Consider the following 16,915-nt stretch of genomic DNA (forward strand, 5'->3'; position numbering starts at 1 on the left):
GGCGTCAGGGGGCCCGCGCTTGCCAGACCGAACTGAGGTACTGCACGGGTCCTGTCATGGACCCTAGGGCGGAGGCGGGGGAGGCGGAGCGTGACAGCAGCGTCCCGGGGACAGAGGTTGAAGACCCCCCCGACCCCGATCCCACATCTGGTGCCGTCAGGGAGTCTCCAGAGCCAGATCTGAGCCCCCTCACTCACAGCCCACGCACACCTGACCTCGTCCCTTCTCTTGACACCCCCCCCAAAACACCTGAGACTGGCCTCCTTGACATGCTCCTCTCCTCTTGACTCGTGCCCACCTCCTTGATCTCCATCCCCTGTCTGCACAGTTGAGTCTGACATCCCGCTTCACAATCTGACACCGGGCCCCCACTCATGGACACCCTGAGACTGTCCCTGTATATGACAACCTCACACCTGATGTTGTGACCCTCCCAACCCCACAGGAGTTTCCACAACTGCGGCCGCAACCTCCACACCAACAGCTGAGCCTTCCACCCCTCTCTTACGTCTCCCACTCCGTCACCCGGGCCTGTTCCTCTCCTTTCACAGACTCCTCATATTCAGGTCTGTGCTACCCCTCTCCCCGACACACCTTCAGTAACCTGAGTGGGTGCCCTGTGTATCACCCCACCTGCCCTTATGCTTCTAGCAGCCCCATCTCTCCCTCCCTCTTATCCCACCCCACCACTTATGCTTTTTCCCAAGTGCACCTGTGTGTGTGTCCCTCTGTGTTTATCCTCCCTGGATCCCCCAGGTCCTCCAACATTCACCCAGGCCTTGGGTCTCAAGATTACTGTACCCTTCCCAAACAAAAGCCCACCCAATTTTTATCTTTCAGTTTATAACAGTGCTGACAGAAATAAGGTAATTCCAGGCCTTAGAATAATCCCATCAGCCAGACAAAACCAGAATCATCCCCATTTTGGCAGCGACAAACCTAAAGCCACTAGAATGCTGGAGACAGAGCCCATCTCTTCCTGAGCATTGCCCACCTTCTTCATCGATTACTTCCCCCATTTTTGCCCATCTGTTGTGTTGATCTCCAGGGGTGTGGGGCCTCCTACTCTGACCGGGAGGGAAGTACCACCCCACCCCCATGCTCCTCTCAGGAATCATGACTTTGAATCCGGAAAGGCTTAGCTGAAAGGGGCAGCCTATCCGTGGCAGTCCGGGCTTGTATCTCCAAGCCCTGGGGCCCGGGTGCCGAGGCATATAGGAGTGGGATAGCTCATCCTTTGGGGAGCTGTTGGCGAGGGCAACAGCTGATCTGTGCGAGCTCTTGAAGCCACTAAACTGAGAGTAAGGAAATACTTTCCAGAGTCAGGCGAGCTAATGGTGCAGCCGTTTAAAGCTAAACTGCAAAACTGGAGTCTGTGTGGTGCTGGGAATAATGATTCTTCTGGAACTTTTCAAGTTCCCTTGAGTCTCATTTGCATATGTGCAGCATGGAAGGAGGTCGTTGGCTTTGTTGTTGAAAAGCAGCAACATGCCATTTCCTGTAGGGCTTGCATAGTGCTTCTTACTCCTGCCTGTCTCCCTGCAACCAGGATGCCAGAATGTTCCTCAGGGCCACGTCACCTTCAGCTTCTTCTGGGGAAACTGAGGCCATTGGGATTTTCCATCCAATTGCTAAAGGGATCATGTAATCATATATTGGGGGCCTGCAGCAGCTGGGGATGCAGCTCAGTGGCAGAGCCCTTGCTAGCTTGGGTTTGATCCCCAGGACTACAAAAAAATTAATTTAATAAAAAATAAAACATATGGGTTTGGGCGTTTATGTTTGTAAATATGTATGTGCATATAGGTGTGTACTGTACATACATACTTGTACTTGTGTGTATATGTATACATTTATATATATGTATTATATATATGTATTATATATATGTATTTTATATATATATATTTTATATATATATATATATATAAATTAAACTTTGACAATGTAATTGATGTATATAGTTTTTAGAAAACCAGTACAAAGGTGCATATAATTAAAAACCAAGCAGGTCTCTATCTGCACCCAGACCCTCTGGATGCACCTGTGCTGTTAATAATTTCTAATATTTCTTTCTAGAAGTAGTCTGTGACTGGGGAGCCAGGCCCTTATTGATGGCTGTTTAAGCTGTCACCCATCTTTTGCTGTTACAAATTGAGCTGCAGTGAATAGATAGATTCCTGTATCAGCAAATCTGGTGTGAATGTGGGCGGGCTTCAGCTGTGCTCAGGCACTTCAAAACCTCCGTCTGCATGGCATTTAGGTCCAACTACTTGTACTTCTTAGGAGTGGCTTGGTTAAAGGGCATGTCTCTCTAAATGATCAGTCTTTCTTCTCTGAGCTGTTCAGCGGGAAGGCCTGTTTCCTCCTCCCAGTCCAACTCAGATATCATCAAGTGTTCTGATCTGTCCTATCCCATTGGTGCAAAACAGGAGGTGCTTTTGATCTTCCCCTTTCTTAGATGCTCTGGCCCCTGGGGTAAGGTTAAACATTAGACTACTGTTTTTCTTCCACAATAAGAGTAAAGTTCAGGCAATATTTGAGTTCTTCCTCTGCAAGCTTGGAGGAAACCCTGCGTTTGAGGTTCCTTACAAGATTCCTTACAAGGCATTACTGATAGTCCCTGAGGCTGGGAGTGGAGGGGGGGTTGCTGAGAGATTTGGGCATAAGGTACCTTAAGCAGAACAGTTTGCTATTTGGGAGGATGAGGCAGGAGGATCACAAGTTTGAGGCCAGCTTTGGCAACTCAGTGACACCCATTCAATAAAGAACTGGGGATGGACATTATTATCCAAAGTACATGTATGCAGACACAAATGGTGTGAATATACTTTGTATACATCCAGAGATTGTGCTCTATTTGTGTAATATGAATTGTAATGCATTCTGCTGTCATATATAACAAATTAGAATAAAAAATTAAAAATATTATTTTTTTAAAAAAAGAACTGGGGGGGCTGGGGATGTGGCTCAAGCGGTAGCGCGCTCGCCTGGCATGCGTGCAGCCCGGGTTCGATCCTCAGCACCACATACAAAGATGTTGTGTCTGCCGAAAACTGAAAAATAAATATTAAAAAAAAAAAAAAAAGAACTGGGGATGTAGCTCAGTGGTATCTGCCCATCTCACATATGCAAGGAACTGTGTTCAATCCCTAGTACTGAGAGCATGGGGGTGGGGGCGAGAAACTTTTAGCTGTTGTTAATTTTATTTTATTTTATTTTTTTTTAATACCTTTATTTATTCATTTTTATGTGGTGCTGAGGATCGAACCCAGGGCCTTGCATGGGCTAGGCGAGTGCTCTACCACTGAGCCACAACCCCAGCTCCTGTTTTAATTTTAAAAAAATTATTTTTAGTTGCAGATGGACACAATACCTTTATTTTATTTATTTATTTTTATATGGTGCTGAGGATCGAACCCAGGGCCTCACAGTGCTAGGCAAGAGCTCTGCCACTGAGCCACAACCCCAGCCCTTGTTGCTAATTTTTTAAAATTTAGTTTTATTTTTGTGGTACTGGGATGGAACCCAGGGCCTTGCACATGTTAGACAAGCACTCTACCACTAAGCTGTACTCCCAGTCCTGCTTTCTTCTTTTTCCCCACTTGGGTCTAGAAAAAAAAAAAGGGGATCATAAAACGAGTCAGGTATTTGGGGAGCTGTTTTGAGATTCTATTCAGAGTCTGAGATTTCTTACCATCTGTGCCAGTTTGAAGGAGTCATCATACTGAGGTCAGGCCCATTCCTGAGTATCAATCAGTTTTTGGCAGTTAGACACTAGGAGAGGATTGAGTGGATCAGAACTGTTTGCTTTTTTTGAGTTTTGCAAGTCAGCTCTTGAAAACATGCATTGCATTTAGGGGTAGGGGTGTAGCTCAGTGGTAGGGTGCTTGCCCAGCCTATGTGAGGCTTAGGGTGACAGAGTGCTACAAAAACAAAACAAAAAAACTCTGCATTTTTAATTTTATGTGTGAAATACTTTATAAAACGTATATCATGTACCTGTGAAAAGAAAAAAGGTATAAGAATAATGAAACTAACACCCAGCTCAAGAAGTAGAGCATTGTCCCCCAGTGACCCCTCCTTGGTCACTGGGCTATTTTTAAAATATGTTTGTCATCGTTTGCTTTCCTCACTGAGCACCTTTTGCTGGGACTGTCTTGACCATCTTGTGCTGAGTGCTCAGATCCCAGGGGCCAAACAGAGTTCTCTGGAAGTGGGTAGAGAGAGAAAGAGAGAGGGAGAGAAAAGGAGAGAGAGAGAGAGACGAGGAAGAGGAGAAGGGGGAAGACCATATTCACATAACTTCATTATAGTAATTGTTATAGTTATCCTATTTTATAATTAGTTGTTATTGTTAATCTCTTACTGTGCCTAATTTATAAATTAAACTTTATTATAGACGTATATGTATAGGAAACCACAGTACATATAGGATTTGGTTCTATCTGTGGTTTCAGACATCCACTGGGAGTCTTGGTAGGTATCTAAGAGTGTCCTACATTCAATGACTACTGTCATTGTAAGAAGAGGAAGCGGAGACCGAATGGTAGTGGCACATGCCACAGTGACTCAGGAGGCTGAGGCAAGAGAATTGAAAGTTTGAGGCTAGCCTCAGCAACTTAGTGAGACCCTGTTTCAAATAAAATAAAGACCTGGGGATGCACCTCAGTGATAGTATGCTTGCCTAACATCCATAAAGCCCTGGCTTCAACCCTTAGGATCTCAATAGATAGATAGATAGATAGATAGATAGATAGATAGATAGATAGATAGATAGGAGGAGACACAGAGATGCACAAGAGGGAGAAGGCCATGGGACAGAGACTGGAGAGATCAGTCAAAAACGTAGGAACTGCCGAGAATTGCTGGTAGCTGCAAGAAACCAGAAGAGGCGTGGAACAGATTTTTCTTCACAGCCACAAGAGACCAGCCCTGCCTCACCTTGATTGTGAACTTCTCCACAACTGACAGACTACATTTCTGCTGAGTTGGTTGGTTTGTTTGGTTGCTTGCTTGCTCTGTACTGGAACCCCAGCCTTTTTTTTTTGTTGGGGGTGAGTGTTGTTTGTTTTTTGTTTTTGGCACCAGGAATTGAACCCAGGGGCACCTTACCACTGGGCCAGACCTTTTTATTTTTTATTTTATTTATTTATTTTGGTGGGTACCAGGACCGAACTCAGGGGCACTCGACCACTGAGCAACATCCCCAACCCTATTTTGTATTTTATTTCGAGACAGGGTCTCACTGAGTTGCTTAGTGCCTCACTGGGTTGCTGAGGCTGGCTTTGAACTCCTGATCCTCCTGCCTCAGCCTTCCAAGTCACTGTTAGTTTTTATTTTGAGACAGCATCTCACTAAGTTGCTTAGGCCCTTGCTAAGTTGCTGAGGGTCTCAATAAATTGCTGAGGCTGGTCTTGAACTTGTGATCTCCTGCCTCAGCTTTCTGAGTTGCTAGAATTACAGGTGTGAGCCTCGGCACCAGGCTGATGGGTCTACTTTTTAAATGTCCAGGAGTCAGGCAGATCACAACTCCCATGAATCCTGCAAAGTAAAGGGGTCGCTTTAAGGGCAGCCTTTACTTGCTCAAAAATTTGTCTCAAATTAGCAGTGAGGATTCAGGCATCATCCCAAATTGTTATTTTCCATCCTCACAAGTATAAGGTATCTTCCTATGTACTTTAAATCATCTCTGGATGACTAAGAATATCTAGTACAAATTAAATGTTGTGTGTGTAATTGTTATTCTGTATTGTTAAGGGAATAAGGACAAGAAAAATCAAAATCTGCATAGACGCAATGTTTCCAGATGTGGAACCTGCAGATGTGGAGAGCTGATGGTTTTTGTTGGTGCAGCAAGCCTTATCCCTATCCTATCTAAAAGGCATATTCCTGTTCCCCGCTGTCTGGCAGTTCTGCCGTAGTTAGTCTAGACTGGGGCTCAAGAGTCCTGTACAGACATCTTGGAGGATTCTGGTGTATGTGGTTCTGGAAACACCTGCCGCTGGAGCAGCTCATGGCTGTAGAAACAAAGGAGATCGTGCACCTCCCCTGCTGAGGACAAGCCTCTTCTCTGCAGCATTGTCCCCTCACAGGGCCTCAGAAAGGAGAAGAGCATAGATTGGGGTACCCAACTTCTGGCATGATCTGTGTGCATGGCCCTTTGCCAACAAGGCCTTAGATGATATAGCTGAAAAATAACGGGGAGCCAGGCACATGGCTTATGTCTGTAATTCCAGCAACTTGGGAGACTGAGGTAAGAGGATCACAAGTTCGAGACCAGCCTCAGCAACTTAGAGAGGCCCTAAGCAATTTAGTAAGACCCTAGAAAAGGAAAAGAGCTGGGGATGTAGCTCATTGGTAAAGTGCCCTGAGTTAAATATCCTTAATACCAAAAAAAAAAAAAGGAGCCGGGCACAGTGGCACACGTGCCTATAATCCCAGCGGGGCTCAGGATGCTGAGGCAGGAGGATTGCAAGTTCAAAACCAGCCTCAGCAAAATCGAGGTGCTAAGCAACTCAGTGAGACCCTGTCTCTAAATAAAACACAAAATAGGTCTGAGGATGTGGCTCGGTGGTCGAGTGCCTCAGAGTTCAATCCCCAGTACCACACACACACACACAAAAAAAAGAAGAATGTGGGGAAACCTCAGGCTGGGAAGGGGGTGTTGTGCTTTTGAATGAGGCTTTGAAGAACAGTCAGGTCTTGGTGGCCAGGCTACAAAGTGGACAGGTGCGTGTTTGAGAGCTACCAGCAGCTTCAGTTGCCCAGAGCACATTGATCACAGCCGAAGGACACCGAACCTCAGATGGCAGGGTCAGAGGTTACAGTGAACAGCAGTGACAATTTTGAAATATTTGGTGAGCAGTAGGTTTTTGTTGTTTTCTTTTTTGTTTTGTTTTTATGGCTCTGGGGCTTGAACCGATGACCTCACACATGCTCCGCACGTGCTCTACCACGGGACTGCACCCCCAGCCCTTTTTATTTTATTTTGAGGTGGGGTCTCATGAAGTTACCCAGACTGGCCTCAAACTTGGCGATCCTCCTGCCTCAGCCTCCTGAGTAGCTGGGATGCCAGGTGTGTGCCACTGTGGCCAGCTAAGAGGAACATTCTTGCACCATGTAAGGACAACTGAGGGCAGGAGGACATGACTACAAAGGCTGGAGGTTGGTGTCATGAATCTTTCTAGGCTCGACATGACTCAGGCCCTTGACTTCCTGGGACCCCAGCCTAATGGGGAGACAAATCAAAGTCTATCACAGTGCAGCAGAGAACCACTGAGTGCTCCATGCTGGGCTGAGCGGCTAACTTTGGGGGAGGTAAGAAGGGAACACTTAAGGCAGGCTTTGAAGGACACAGCGGAAGTGCAGCACCGGGGGAGTCCAGCCAGAGCCGACTTCAGCGCATCCAGGGAGTTGACTCCCTCATCTGGCTAATAATTGTTGAAGGCCAACCAGATGCAGAGCGCCCTGAAGAACAGAGGGCTTTTGGGATGAAGACCAGGTACTGAAGTGCACCTTCTGAGCAGAGGGTCTGAGTACCATCGGGTGCCCTGTTTTGTTTCAGATAAACTTCCAAGGGCGTCTGGTGACAGGTATGGGTGGCGGTCTGCAAGAACAGAGGACAGTGATTGACTGCAGAATCATCTGGCTCTTTCAGGACTTGGACATCTGTGCGATTAGCCCATAGAGATGGCAGCCAGGGTTTCAGTAACTGAGGTGGGTCTGAAAGGCACATCCAGCACGGAGAAGCAGGCTGTCTGCGAGGCAGCCAATCACCTGGGTTATCGGGGAACAACCATTATGTAAGATGCACCAGGATCACTTAGGTGAAGTTAATGACTATTAACTGAAAAGAAAACAGCTTTTATTGACCCCAGATAGGATGTTAATTGGCTTCTGTTTACACAGATTATAGGTGCTTGTTAACTCCATTCACAAGTAACTGCATCCTCCGGGTTGTGCAAACATTTCCTGTGTCCCAGAGGGTGGGGCCTGCAGCTGTGCAGTTGCCCCCACCATCATTGGTCTGGGAGCTCCCCAGGGAGTAGGATACACGTGTGTGGGGTGTGTGCGTGTTAGGATGGCCAAGCACGTGCAGCCGCTGCAGTTTGGGGCTTGTAGAAAAACACCCGATCCTGAATAAGAAGCAGCTCTGTCCTGCTTCATCTGACACCGTGAACTTGCTTCCGATCAGTGTTGCTAGAATTTGGGAAGTTTTCATGCCACAGCTGATCCAGAGATCCCAAATATTCTAGACATTTCCTTCTAGGGTCACCCGAACAGAAAATAGCATGAGAAAAGATCAAAGTTTGTTATTCGGGGTCTTTCTCTGAATGTCACTCTTGTGATCTGCCAAGGGGCCCCTTTGCACCTGGTCCCTAGTTCTCACCTAACTTCCCAGGAAGACCTGACACCTGAATTCTAGTCCAGAAAACTCCGGTGCTGTAGACAGATACCTAGTGAAGTTTTTGTTACTTGTTTGTTTTTTGGTACTGGGGATTGAACCCAGGGGTGCTTACCCACTGAGCCACATCCCCAGCCCTTTTTTTGTATTTTATTTAGAGACAGGGTCTCACCGAGTTGCTTAGGGCCTCGCTAGGTTGCTGAGGCTGGCTTGGAACTTGTGATCTTTCTGCATCAGCCTCCTGAGCCAACCGGGGTCACGGACGTATACCACCACACCTGGCCCCAGTGAGGTCTTGAAGCTGGGCCTCCTGGGACAAAGGACATTGTCATATGTGGTTGGAGGTACAGTACAGGATGTGTACAGGAGAATAAGGGAAGTAGGCACCCTGGCGCAGCATGTGAGTTAGGACTCTGGGAGGTGCAAGTGACAGAAGCTCATTCAGGTTCCGTGATGGAAGAGTCCAGGTGTTTCTGGTACCCGCCAAGATTCTTCCAGCACCACTGGGTTGTGAATGCCCCAGTCTGTTGGTGCTCACCTTCCCCTTCTGGCCTTGCTCTGCATTGAGCTCTGTGTGGACCCTACCTCAGAACCCTCTCCGCTGCCCCTGCCCTGGAGAGAGAGGGCCTCTCTGGCTTGGTGGTCTCCTCAAAACTCCAGATCTATCTTTGAATCCAGCACCTTGAAGCCAGAAAAGTGTGAGTTCTGACTAGCCAGTGAGGGTCATCTGAGCCACCCTCAAATCAAGGGTCAGCTCCATCATCTTCCTGGTGACAGTGGAAAGAGTGGAGTAGAGAGAACCTGGGATGGTGTCCTCCACCAATATGAGCAAGTCAGTCACCTGAAGCCCATTCATCCCAGTCCCCTGGGAATGACCATTGTTAAGGCCTGGCCTACCCCCAGGCTCAGGGTCAGCTGTCCTGGGAGGGACTGGGCAGGGATTTTTGTTGTTGTTGTTGTTTGTTTGTTTGTTTTGTTTTTGCATTATTGGTACTAGGAGTGCTCTACCACTGAGCTTCATCCCCAGTACTTATTATTCTTTTATTTTGGGAGGGGGGGGGTGTATCAGGGATTGAACCAGGGGCACTCAACCACTGAGTCACATCCCCAGCCCCATTTTGTATTTTATTTCGAGACAGGGTCTCACCGAGTTGCTTCGTACCTCGCCATTGCTGAGGCTGGCTTTGAACTCACTATCCTCCTATCTCAGCCTCCTGAGCAGCTGGGATTATAAGAATGCACCACCGCATTCAGCAATAGTTGTTATTTTTTATTTGAGGCAGGGTCTCACTAAATTGCCAATGCTGTCCTTGAACTTAGATTCTCCTGCCTCAGCCTCTTGAATAGATGGGATTATAGGCATGTATCACTGTACCTGGCCGGGCAGTGTTTTTTGTCTCTTTGTTTCCAGTGTTTAAATGTCTTTTCTTGAAGTATAACTTACACACTGTAAAGTGAAATAAATCTTTATTTTTCCAATGTTGGAGAGAGAACCCAGGGCCTCGAACATACAAGACAAGCACAGCACCACCGAGTCACAGCCCCGTGTTTGAGGTGTTGTTTTTTTCTTTTCCCAGAATGGAGTTTTGAACCCAGGCTTTGCACATGCTAGGCCAGAACAGTAGCACTCAGGCTGTGTGTATCATGCTATTGTGAATGCTCATGTACAAGTTTTGTGTGTCCCTCTTAGCTTTCTACCTAGGAATGGAATTGAACTTGTTGAAGACCCTCCAGACTGAGTTCCAAGCATCTTTCCTATTTGACCTCCCCAGTGGCCAAGGGCTCCAGTGTGTCCACATCCCTACCCCAGCAAATGTTAGGTAACACTCTGCTGCATGGGGTCTGGAGAAGGCGTGGTCTGTGTACAGGTTTATTGGTCCTCAGGTGGCCACTGCAGGTCCAACTCACAGGAAGCTGTGGCTCCTGGGAACTGGGGCACCTGCCTGAGGGCACCCACCTGTTGAAGGACACAGTCAATCTTGGCTGCTCCCATGGCAGGTGATTGAGGGGTAGGAGTCACTGACGGCGCTCCAAGGCTCAGAGTTTGGGGATGAGAAGGGCCTCACCCGCCGGGTGACTCACAGTGACTACAGTGGGGAAGAGAGCAGGAGGAGGGACAGCAGGTCCAGCCCACAGTATATTCCATTCTTCCTTCTTCCTTCCCTCTCTGTGACCATGCGCAAAACTCAGGGGCCTCCTGGGGAAACAAGGCCACTCAGACTGGTCATTTGGGCACACTTGTAGGTGGCCAGGCTGTGCCTTTCTACCTGCGTGGACCTGCAAGGAACCAGAGGGATGACCAACCTGGCAGCAGGTGCTGAAGGAGTGTGTGGGGTAACAAAGTGAGAGGAAGCAATGCCCCCACAATAGGACATATGGCAGACAGTTTCCAATGTGAATTGACTGGCTCTGTTTTTCATTAAAATTTAAGCGCATCAGGCTGGGTGTAGTGGTGCACACCTGTAAACCTAGCTACATAGGAGGCTGAGGCAGGAGGATTCCAAGTTGGGGCCAGCATCAGCAACTTAGCAAGTCAAAATAAAATAAAAAGTGCTGGGGGTGCAGCTCAGTGGTAGAGCCCTCGCCTAGCATGCATAAGGTCTTGGGTTCAATCCCCAGCACTGGGGAAAAAAAAAAGAAAGAAAGAAAGAAAGAAAAAGTCCATGCAAATTGATGTTTTTGGCCTTGTGCTTGCGAGGTAAGCACTTTACCACTGAGCTAGACACCCAGCACCCAGATGCAGTTTTTACTTACTTTATCAAATCTCACCATGTGTCATTGTCCACTGGACCTAATATACTGTTGCTGGGGTATCAGAGCCTCAAAGATGCTGGGGAACATTCCACAGGCCTCATGTCCAAAAAAGTGAGGCGCAGGTGATATGGCCAGGCTCAAGCCAGGTCCAGCTCTTCCCAACCTGAGGTCCTGTCAGCGTTTCAGCTTATGCCCACCCAGCCTGTGTCTGGCGACATGGCGCCTGGGAGCCCCAGGGCTGTTTTTCCTCGTCTGCAGAGCGTCTCTCCCTGGCACGTGGTCTGGTCTCCTTCTGTGCCTCAGTATCCTAGGTTGAGGCCAGGGCATTGCATCATGCAAGGCCCAGAACATCGTCCTTTCCCAGGTGTGGTTTCCATTGGCTTCTTCTAGCTTCTCGGGAGCCGTAGCCTGGGGCTGCCTCCTTCCAAGTTCTTCCCAGGCTGCAGCTCCTCAGGAGCTGGCTTCCTCTGCCACCCTCCTTCTAGCGGGCAGCCTTTGGTGTCAGCAGGGACTAGTTGACCAGAGTCTCCACCTTCATGGTCCAGACCCTGACTTCTGTCCCTGTCCCTTGATGCTGCTGTTGCCAAATGTTCAGCTCACCTCTTTCAGGCTTATGTGCTGGGACAGAGCCTCCCCTGGTGCCAGACTCGGCACCCAGGGCTCCCAGACCCTCCATCTCAGCCCGGAGGCTGTGCCATGCTTTCTGCTTAGAGATGCTTTTCTGAACGTGTCCGTGTCTACCTAACTTTGCGAGTTGCCATCCAAGTACAGCCAGACTTCCATCTCCCCTGAACTGGCTCTTCCTCTAAGTTAAATGCAGCCTTGATTAAGGGGCGCACAGTTCTCTGGGAGAGCGACTCAGGAGGAATGGCCTGTTGAGCCTGGCTTTGGTGGCTGTGAGCTGCTGGCAGTGGCAGGGCTCAGAAGGACGCAGCCATGGCTTTGGAGCCTGGCACTGGGACCTGAGTTCCCTCTGCCCTTGGACTTGGCCAAACTTCTCTGTGTCTCATCTGCAAAACAGGGAGACAGGACTTCACCATGAGAGAGAAACGAGCAGCCAGGGCACCCCGATCTTCAGCTGTGGTCATGATCACCATTGTCCTCAGTCCAGCTTGGCCAGCATGAACTGGACACTCCGACCTCCGGCAAGCCCCTCAGCTGCCTCATTTTCCCCACCTGTAAAACGGTAATGAGGGAAGGCCAGCAAGATGTAACGGACTGCGGAAGACAGGCAATATGACTTTTTTTGTGTATGCTGGGGATTGAACCCAAGGGTGTACTGACAATGAGCGACACCCCTTTTTTCTTTCTTAGTTATTTTTTCTTTTCTTTTCTTTCTTTTCCTTTTTTTTTTTTTTTTTTGGATATTGGGTCTCCCTAGGTTGCCTAGGCTAGTCTCAAGTTTGCAGTCCCTCTGACTCCCTCTCTTTGTCACTACTGTACTGGCAATATGACTCCTAAATGCAGTGTGGGGTCCTGGACCAGGTCCTGGGGCAGCAAAGGAGATTAGGGGAATAACTGGCAAAGCCCAGAGATTGGAGCTCTGTTGACAATCATGATGGGATAAAAATAACACCATTGTCCCTGGGTATCTGCAGAGATTGGTTCCAGGACCCTCCTTAGTTAAGGCCCAGGAGAGATGAGAGTGCAGGGACACAGGGACTTAAAAAACAATAGATGCTATTGTGCCCTGTGTCACCTCTGTGTCTTTGGGGCTGAGTTGTGGCTTAGTGGTAGAGCGCTCACGTAGCGCATGTGAGGCACTAGGTTCGATCCTCAGCACCACATAAAAATAAATAAACAAAATAAAGGTATTATGTCCATCTACAACTAAAAAAAACATGTTTAAAAAAGAAGCATGTCTTTACCCTGGTCTCACCCCACATGCAGAGGCTGAGAGAGGCCCTAGAGAGGGCTTTTGCCCCAGGCCTGGCAGCTGTGTGGCTCTGGAAATCCAGTCAAGGAGAGGAGCTGGCCACAGGGAGTGAGCACCCTACCAAGGAAGGTAATGGTCTCAGAAACCAAGCAGCGCTCAGCCCCTGTTAAGAAGCTGCCCACGTGGCTGGCATCCACCCCTAACCCTCTGCGCTTGGCCTGGCCATAGACACGCAGGCTCAGAGTCACCACCCAGTGGCCCTCGGACTGCACTCTGGAGAAACCGACTGGACCAACAGGAGTCAGGTCAGCAGACCAGTCCTTGGGTGGCCAGAGATATCTGAAATATGTATCCCCCAAACTCTTGGCATGGCCTGAAACTGCCAGTTTTCTCCAAGTGGTTTTTTTTTTTTTTTCCTTAACTTATTATTTGGAAATAATTCTAGCATCAAAGGAAAGCTCTAAGTTGGCCAGGGTGGTGTGCTTCTGCATTCCCAAGTATTCAGGAGATGGAGGGGGTGGAGTTGGGCCAGGAGTTCAAGACCAACCTGGGCATTATAAATTGAACCCCGGACACTTTACCATTAGGCCATACCCCTGCATTACTGTCATGTAGTTATACATGACAGTAGTGGACCTTTGTATTTTAAAACAAATTCTCACTAGGTTGCCCAGGCTGGTCTCAAACTTGTGATCCTTCTGTCTCAGCCTCTGACTCTCTGGGATTATAGGCATGGGCCACAATGCCTGGCTGAGACCCCATCTCTTAAAAAAAAAAAAGAAGAAGAAGAAGAAGAAAAAGAAACCTGGCATGGTGGTGCACACTTGTAATCCCAGCAGCTCAGGAGGCTGAGGCAGGTGGATTGCGAGTTCAAAGCCAGCCTCAGCAACTTAGCGAGGCCCTATACAATTCAGTGAGACCCTGTCTCTAAATAAAATACAAAATAGGGCTGGGGATGTGGCTCAGTGGTTGAGTGTCCCTGAGTTCAATCCCCAGTACACCACACCCCTGCAAAATAAATAAATGAATAAGAGCAGGGCATGGTAATGCACACCAGTAATCCTAGCAACTTGGGAGGCTGAGGCAGGAGGATGGCTGGTTCCAAGCTACTCTGGGCAATTTAATGAGATCCTGTCTCAAATTTTTAAAAATTGAACTGGGGATGTATCCAGGGGTAAAGTCCCCAGCATGCAATCAAACAAACAAAGACAGTAAGAAAAGCTGCAAAAAGAATTGAGAGTCCTTGTGTGCCCTTGACCCAGCTGCTTGTAGGGGTAACATCTCACATCACCACGATTTTATGATTGGAGCCAGAAAAGCAGCACTGATGTGATACTAAGGACAGCCCTCCTGACCTCACCTGGATCTGCCCCGTTTCCCCCGTGTTGGCCCTGGTCCGGCATGCCACCTGTCTCCACAGTCTCCCCCAACCTGGAACCACTGCTCAGTTCTTCCTTGACCACAGCTGTGCCTGTGCGGGAGGAGCGGCTCAGTTGCTCAGAAGCACATCCCACCTTGGGCTTGCTGACTGTTTCTTCATGGTTACAGTAAGATGCTACTTGGGCAGGAATCCCAGAGAAGTGAAGCTGTGTCCTCATGGTGTTGGAGTCCATGCCATCTGTCTGTCTACCCCTGGTGCTGTTGACCTTGATTATATGGTCAAGGTGGGGTCTGCTAGTTTCTCTGTTTCAGATAAAATTTTTTCCCGCTACTAGGGATGGGACCCAGGGTGCTTAACCACTGTGCTACATCCCCAGTCCTTTTTATATTTTTATTTTGAGACAGGGCCTCAATACGTTACCCAGGCTGGCCTTAGATTTGCAATCCTCTTTCCTGCCTCAGCCTCCTGAGTCACTGGAATTACTGGCATGTTCTATCCCATCTGGCTAAAATAAAATATATTTTTATTGGATGTATTTATGGAATTCAACTTTTTTTTTTTTTTTTGGTCCCAGTGGTTGAATCCAGGGCTTGCGTAAACTAAGCACATGTTCTGCCACTGGGCTATACCCCCAGTTCCCAATTTTTTTTTTTTTTTTTGTACTGGGGATTGAACTCAGAGGCGCTTAACAACTGAGCCACACCCCAACCCTTTTTTGTATTTTATTTAGAGACAGGTCTCACTGAGATGCTTCAAGCCTCGCTAAATTACTAAGGCAGGCTTTGAACTTTCGATCCTCCTGCCTCAGCCTCTGGAGCCGCTGGGATTACAGGCGTGTGCCACTGCGGCCAGCCCAATGTGTTTTTGTTTTCAGTATTGGGGACAAACCCAGGGCCTTCCACATGTTAGGCAAGCACTGAGTGATGTGCCCCCCCCCCACACTTTTTTATTTGTTTGTTTCTTTTGTTTTAATTTGGAGACAGGGCTAAGTTGCCCAAGCTGGTCCTTGAACTTGGGAACCTTCTGCTTCAGCCTCCCCAGTGACTGGAATTATGGGAGTGTGCCACTGAATCCTGTTTAACATGATGTTTATTTATATAGTGAAGTGATTACTGCCAGTCAAGAAAATTAACATATCCTTCATCCCATAGAGTTACTTTTTGCATGTGTCCCTTAAGAGTATCTAAAATGTATTCTCTCAGCAAATCAGCAATATACATTAGGATATTTAGTTATATTAACTGTAGTCCTAATGCTGTACATTAGAAACTAGACTTATTCATTCTACATACAGCAACTTTGTACCTTTTGTTCTGTCTTCCGCTTTCCTCCTGACTGTCCACAGTGGTAACCACCAGTTCGTTCTCTTTCTATGTATTTGATTTTTCTTTTTTTAAGATTTCACATATAAGTGTGATCATGTGGCATTTATCTTTCGGTGCCTGCCTTATTGCATTTGGTATATGTCCTCTAGGTTCATTTGTGTTTGCATACCGTGATTTCTCTATCCATTCACCCACGATCCACACCAGGTCATTTCTGTGATGACTGGTGGTGCCGTGGTGAGCAGGTAGCGCAGCTATGTTGATGCGATAGTGATTTCATCTGCATTGGAAATTGTGTTAGTCAACTTTCTAATTACCTGATATCAAATAATACTGATAACAGATACTAGTCAACTTCTAAGAGCTGAGATAAGGCTCAGTACCATGGGGCCGATAAATTGCTCTCAGGCCTCTGGCGGGAGTGCAGGACAGAGCAAAGGAGATGAGCTCATGGCCACGGTGCAAAGAAGAGGAAGGAGCTTCCTCCCAGAACAGCTTTAAAGGGCATGCCCCCCAGTATCCTGCAGGCCTACCACTAGGCCCCATCTTTAAAGGTTCTGCCATCTCCCAATAGCTCCATGATGGAGTCCAAGCCTTTAACATATGGGCCTTTAGAGAACACTGAAGGTTTTTTTTTTTTTTTTTTTGGTACCAGGGATTGAACTCAGGGGCACTTAACCACAGAGAAAGCAGCCCGCCTCACAGCAGCCGCAAACAGCAAGAGGAGGGACCATGGTCCCCGTATGCCCTTCAAGGGGATGGCCCTAATGACCTCACTCCTTTCCATCTGGCCCCATCTTCCCATTAGTGCCAGCGGCTGGGAAGAGGCCTTCAACACATGGCCTTTGAGGAACATTCCAGAGCCCCCCATTAGCCTCAGCTCTCTGTCACCTGAAGTGCCAACAGCCAGCTCAGCATTGTCAAGTAGTTCTGCACTGGTTCGCATGGTGACTTGGTCTGTGTCACCACACTGAGGCCCTGTCTCAGCTGTCTGCCTGAGTTCCCATGGCAGGCCCTTGACCTTGACTGGTGGCTTCTCTGGCTCACAGAGGAGCAGGCCCAGCTGGCGGAGGGTCTGGGCTGCAGGGCCTGCCCGGGCACCGCCTGGGAACTGTATTTATCACACAGCTGGACACTTCTGAGAGCTTGGAGCAGGAGTCTGTGGAAGGGAC

At 48.1% G+C, this 16,915-nt stretch overlaps 1 protein-coding gene and 1 non-coding gene across 3 annotated transcripts in view; one reads left to right on the forward strand and one right to left on the reverse strand.

The window, feature by feature from the left end:
• The first annotated feature begins 157 nt into the window (after nucleotides 1-157).
• Slc25a42 (solute carrier family 25 member 42) overlaps nucleotides 158-16,915 on the forward strand; it is a 28,630-nt gene continuing 11,872 nt past the window's right edge. Inside the window, exon 1 of one of the 2 annotated variants that reach the window (XM_015489296.2) lies at nucleotides 158-566. Coding sequence is in view for 1 of the 2 variants with exons in the window: in XM_015489293.2 (XP_015344779.1) it covers nucleotides 7,693-7,719 (27 nt within the window). In the remaining variant the exon portion in view is untranslated. Of the gene's footprint in view, nucleotides 567-7,062; nucleotides 7,720-16,915 lie in introns of those variants that run through there. The other variant, XM_015489293.2, reaches the window with a different exon arrangement.
• LOC125613832 lies at nucleotides 5,519-5,668 on the reverse strand. Its single transcript, XR_007344430.1, has one exon. It is a non-coding gene; the product is annotated as a U12 minor spliceosomal RNA (small nuclear RNA).

This window comes from Marmota marmota, unplaced genomic scaffold (genome assembly GCF_001458135.2).
Source record: "Marmota marmota marmota unplaced genomic scaffold, marMar, whole genome shotgun sequence".
NCBI lineage: Eukaryota > Metazoa > Chordata > Mammalia > Rodentia > Sciuridae > Marmota > Marmota marmota.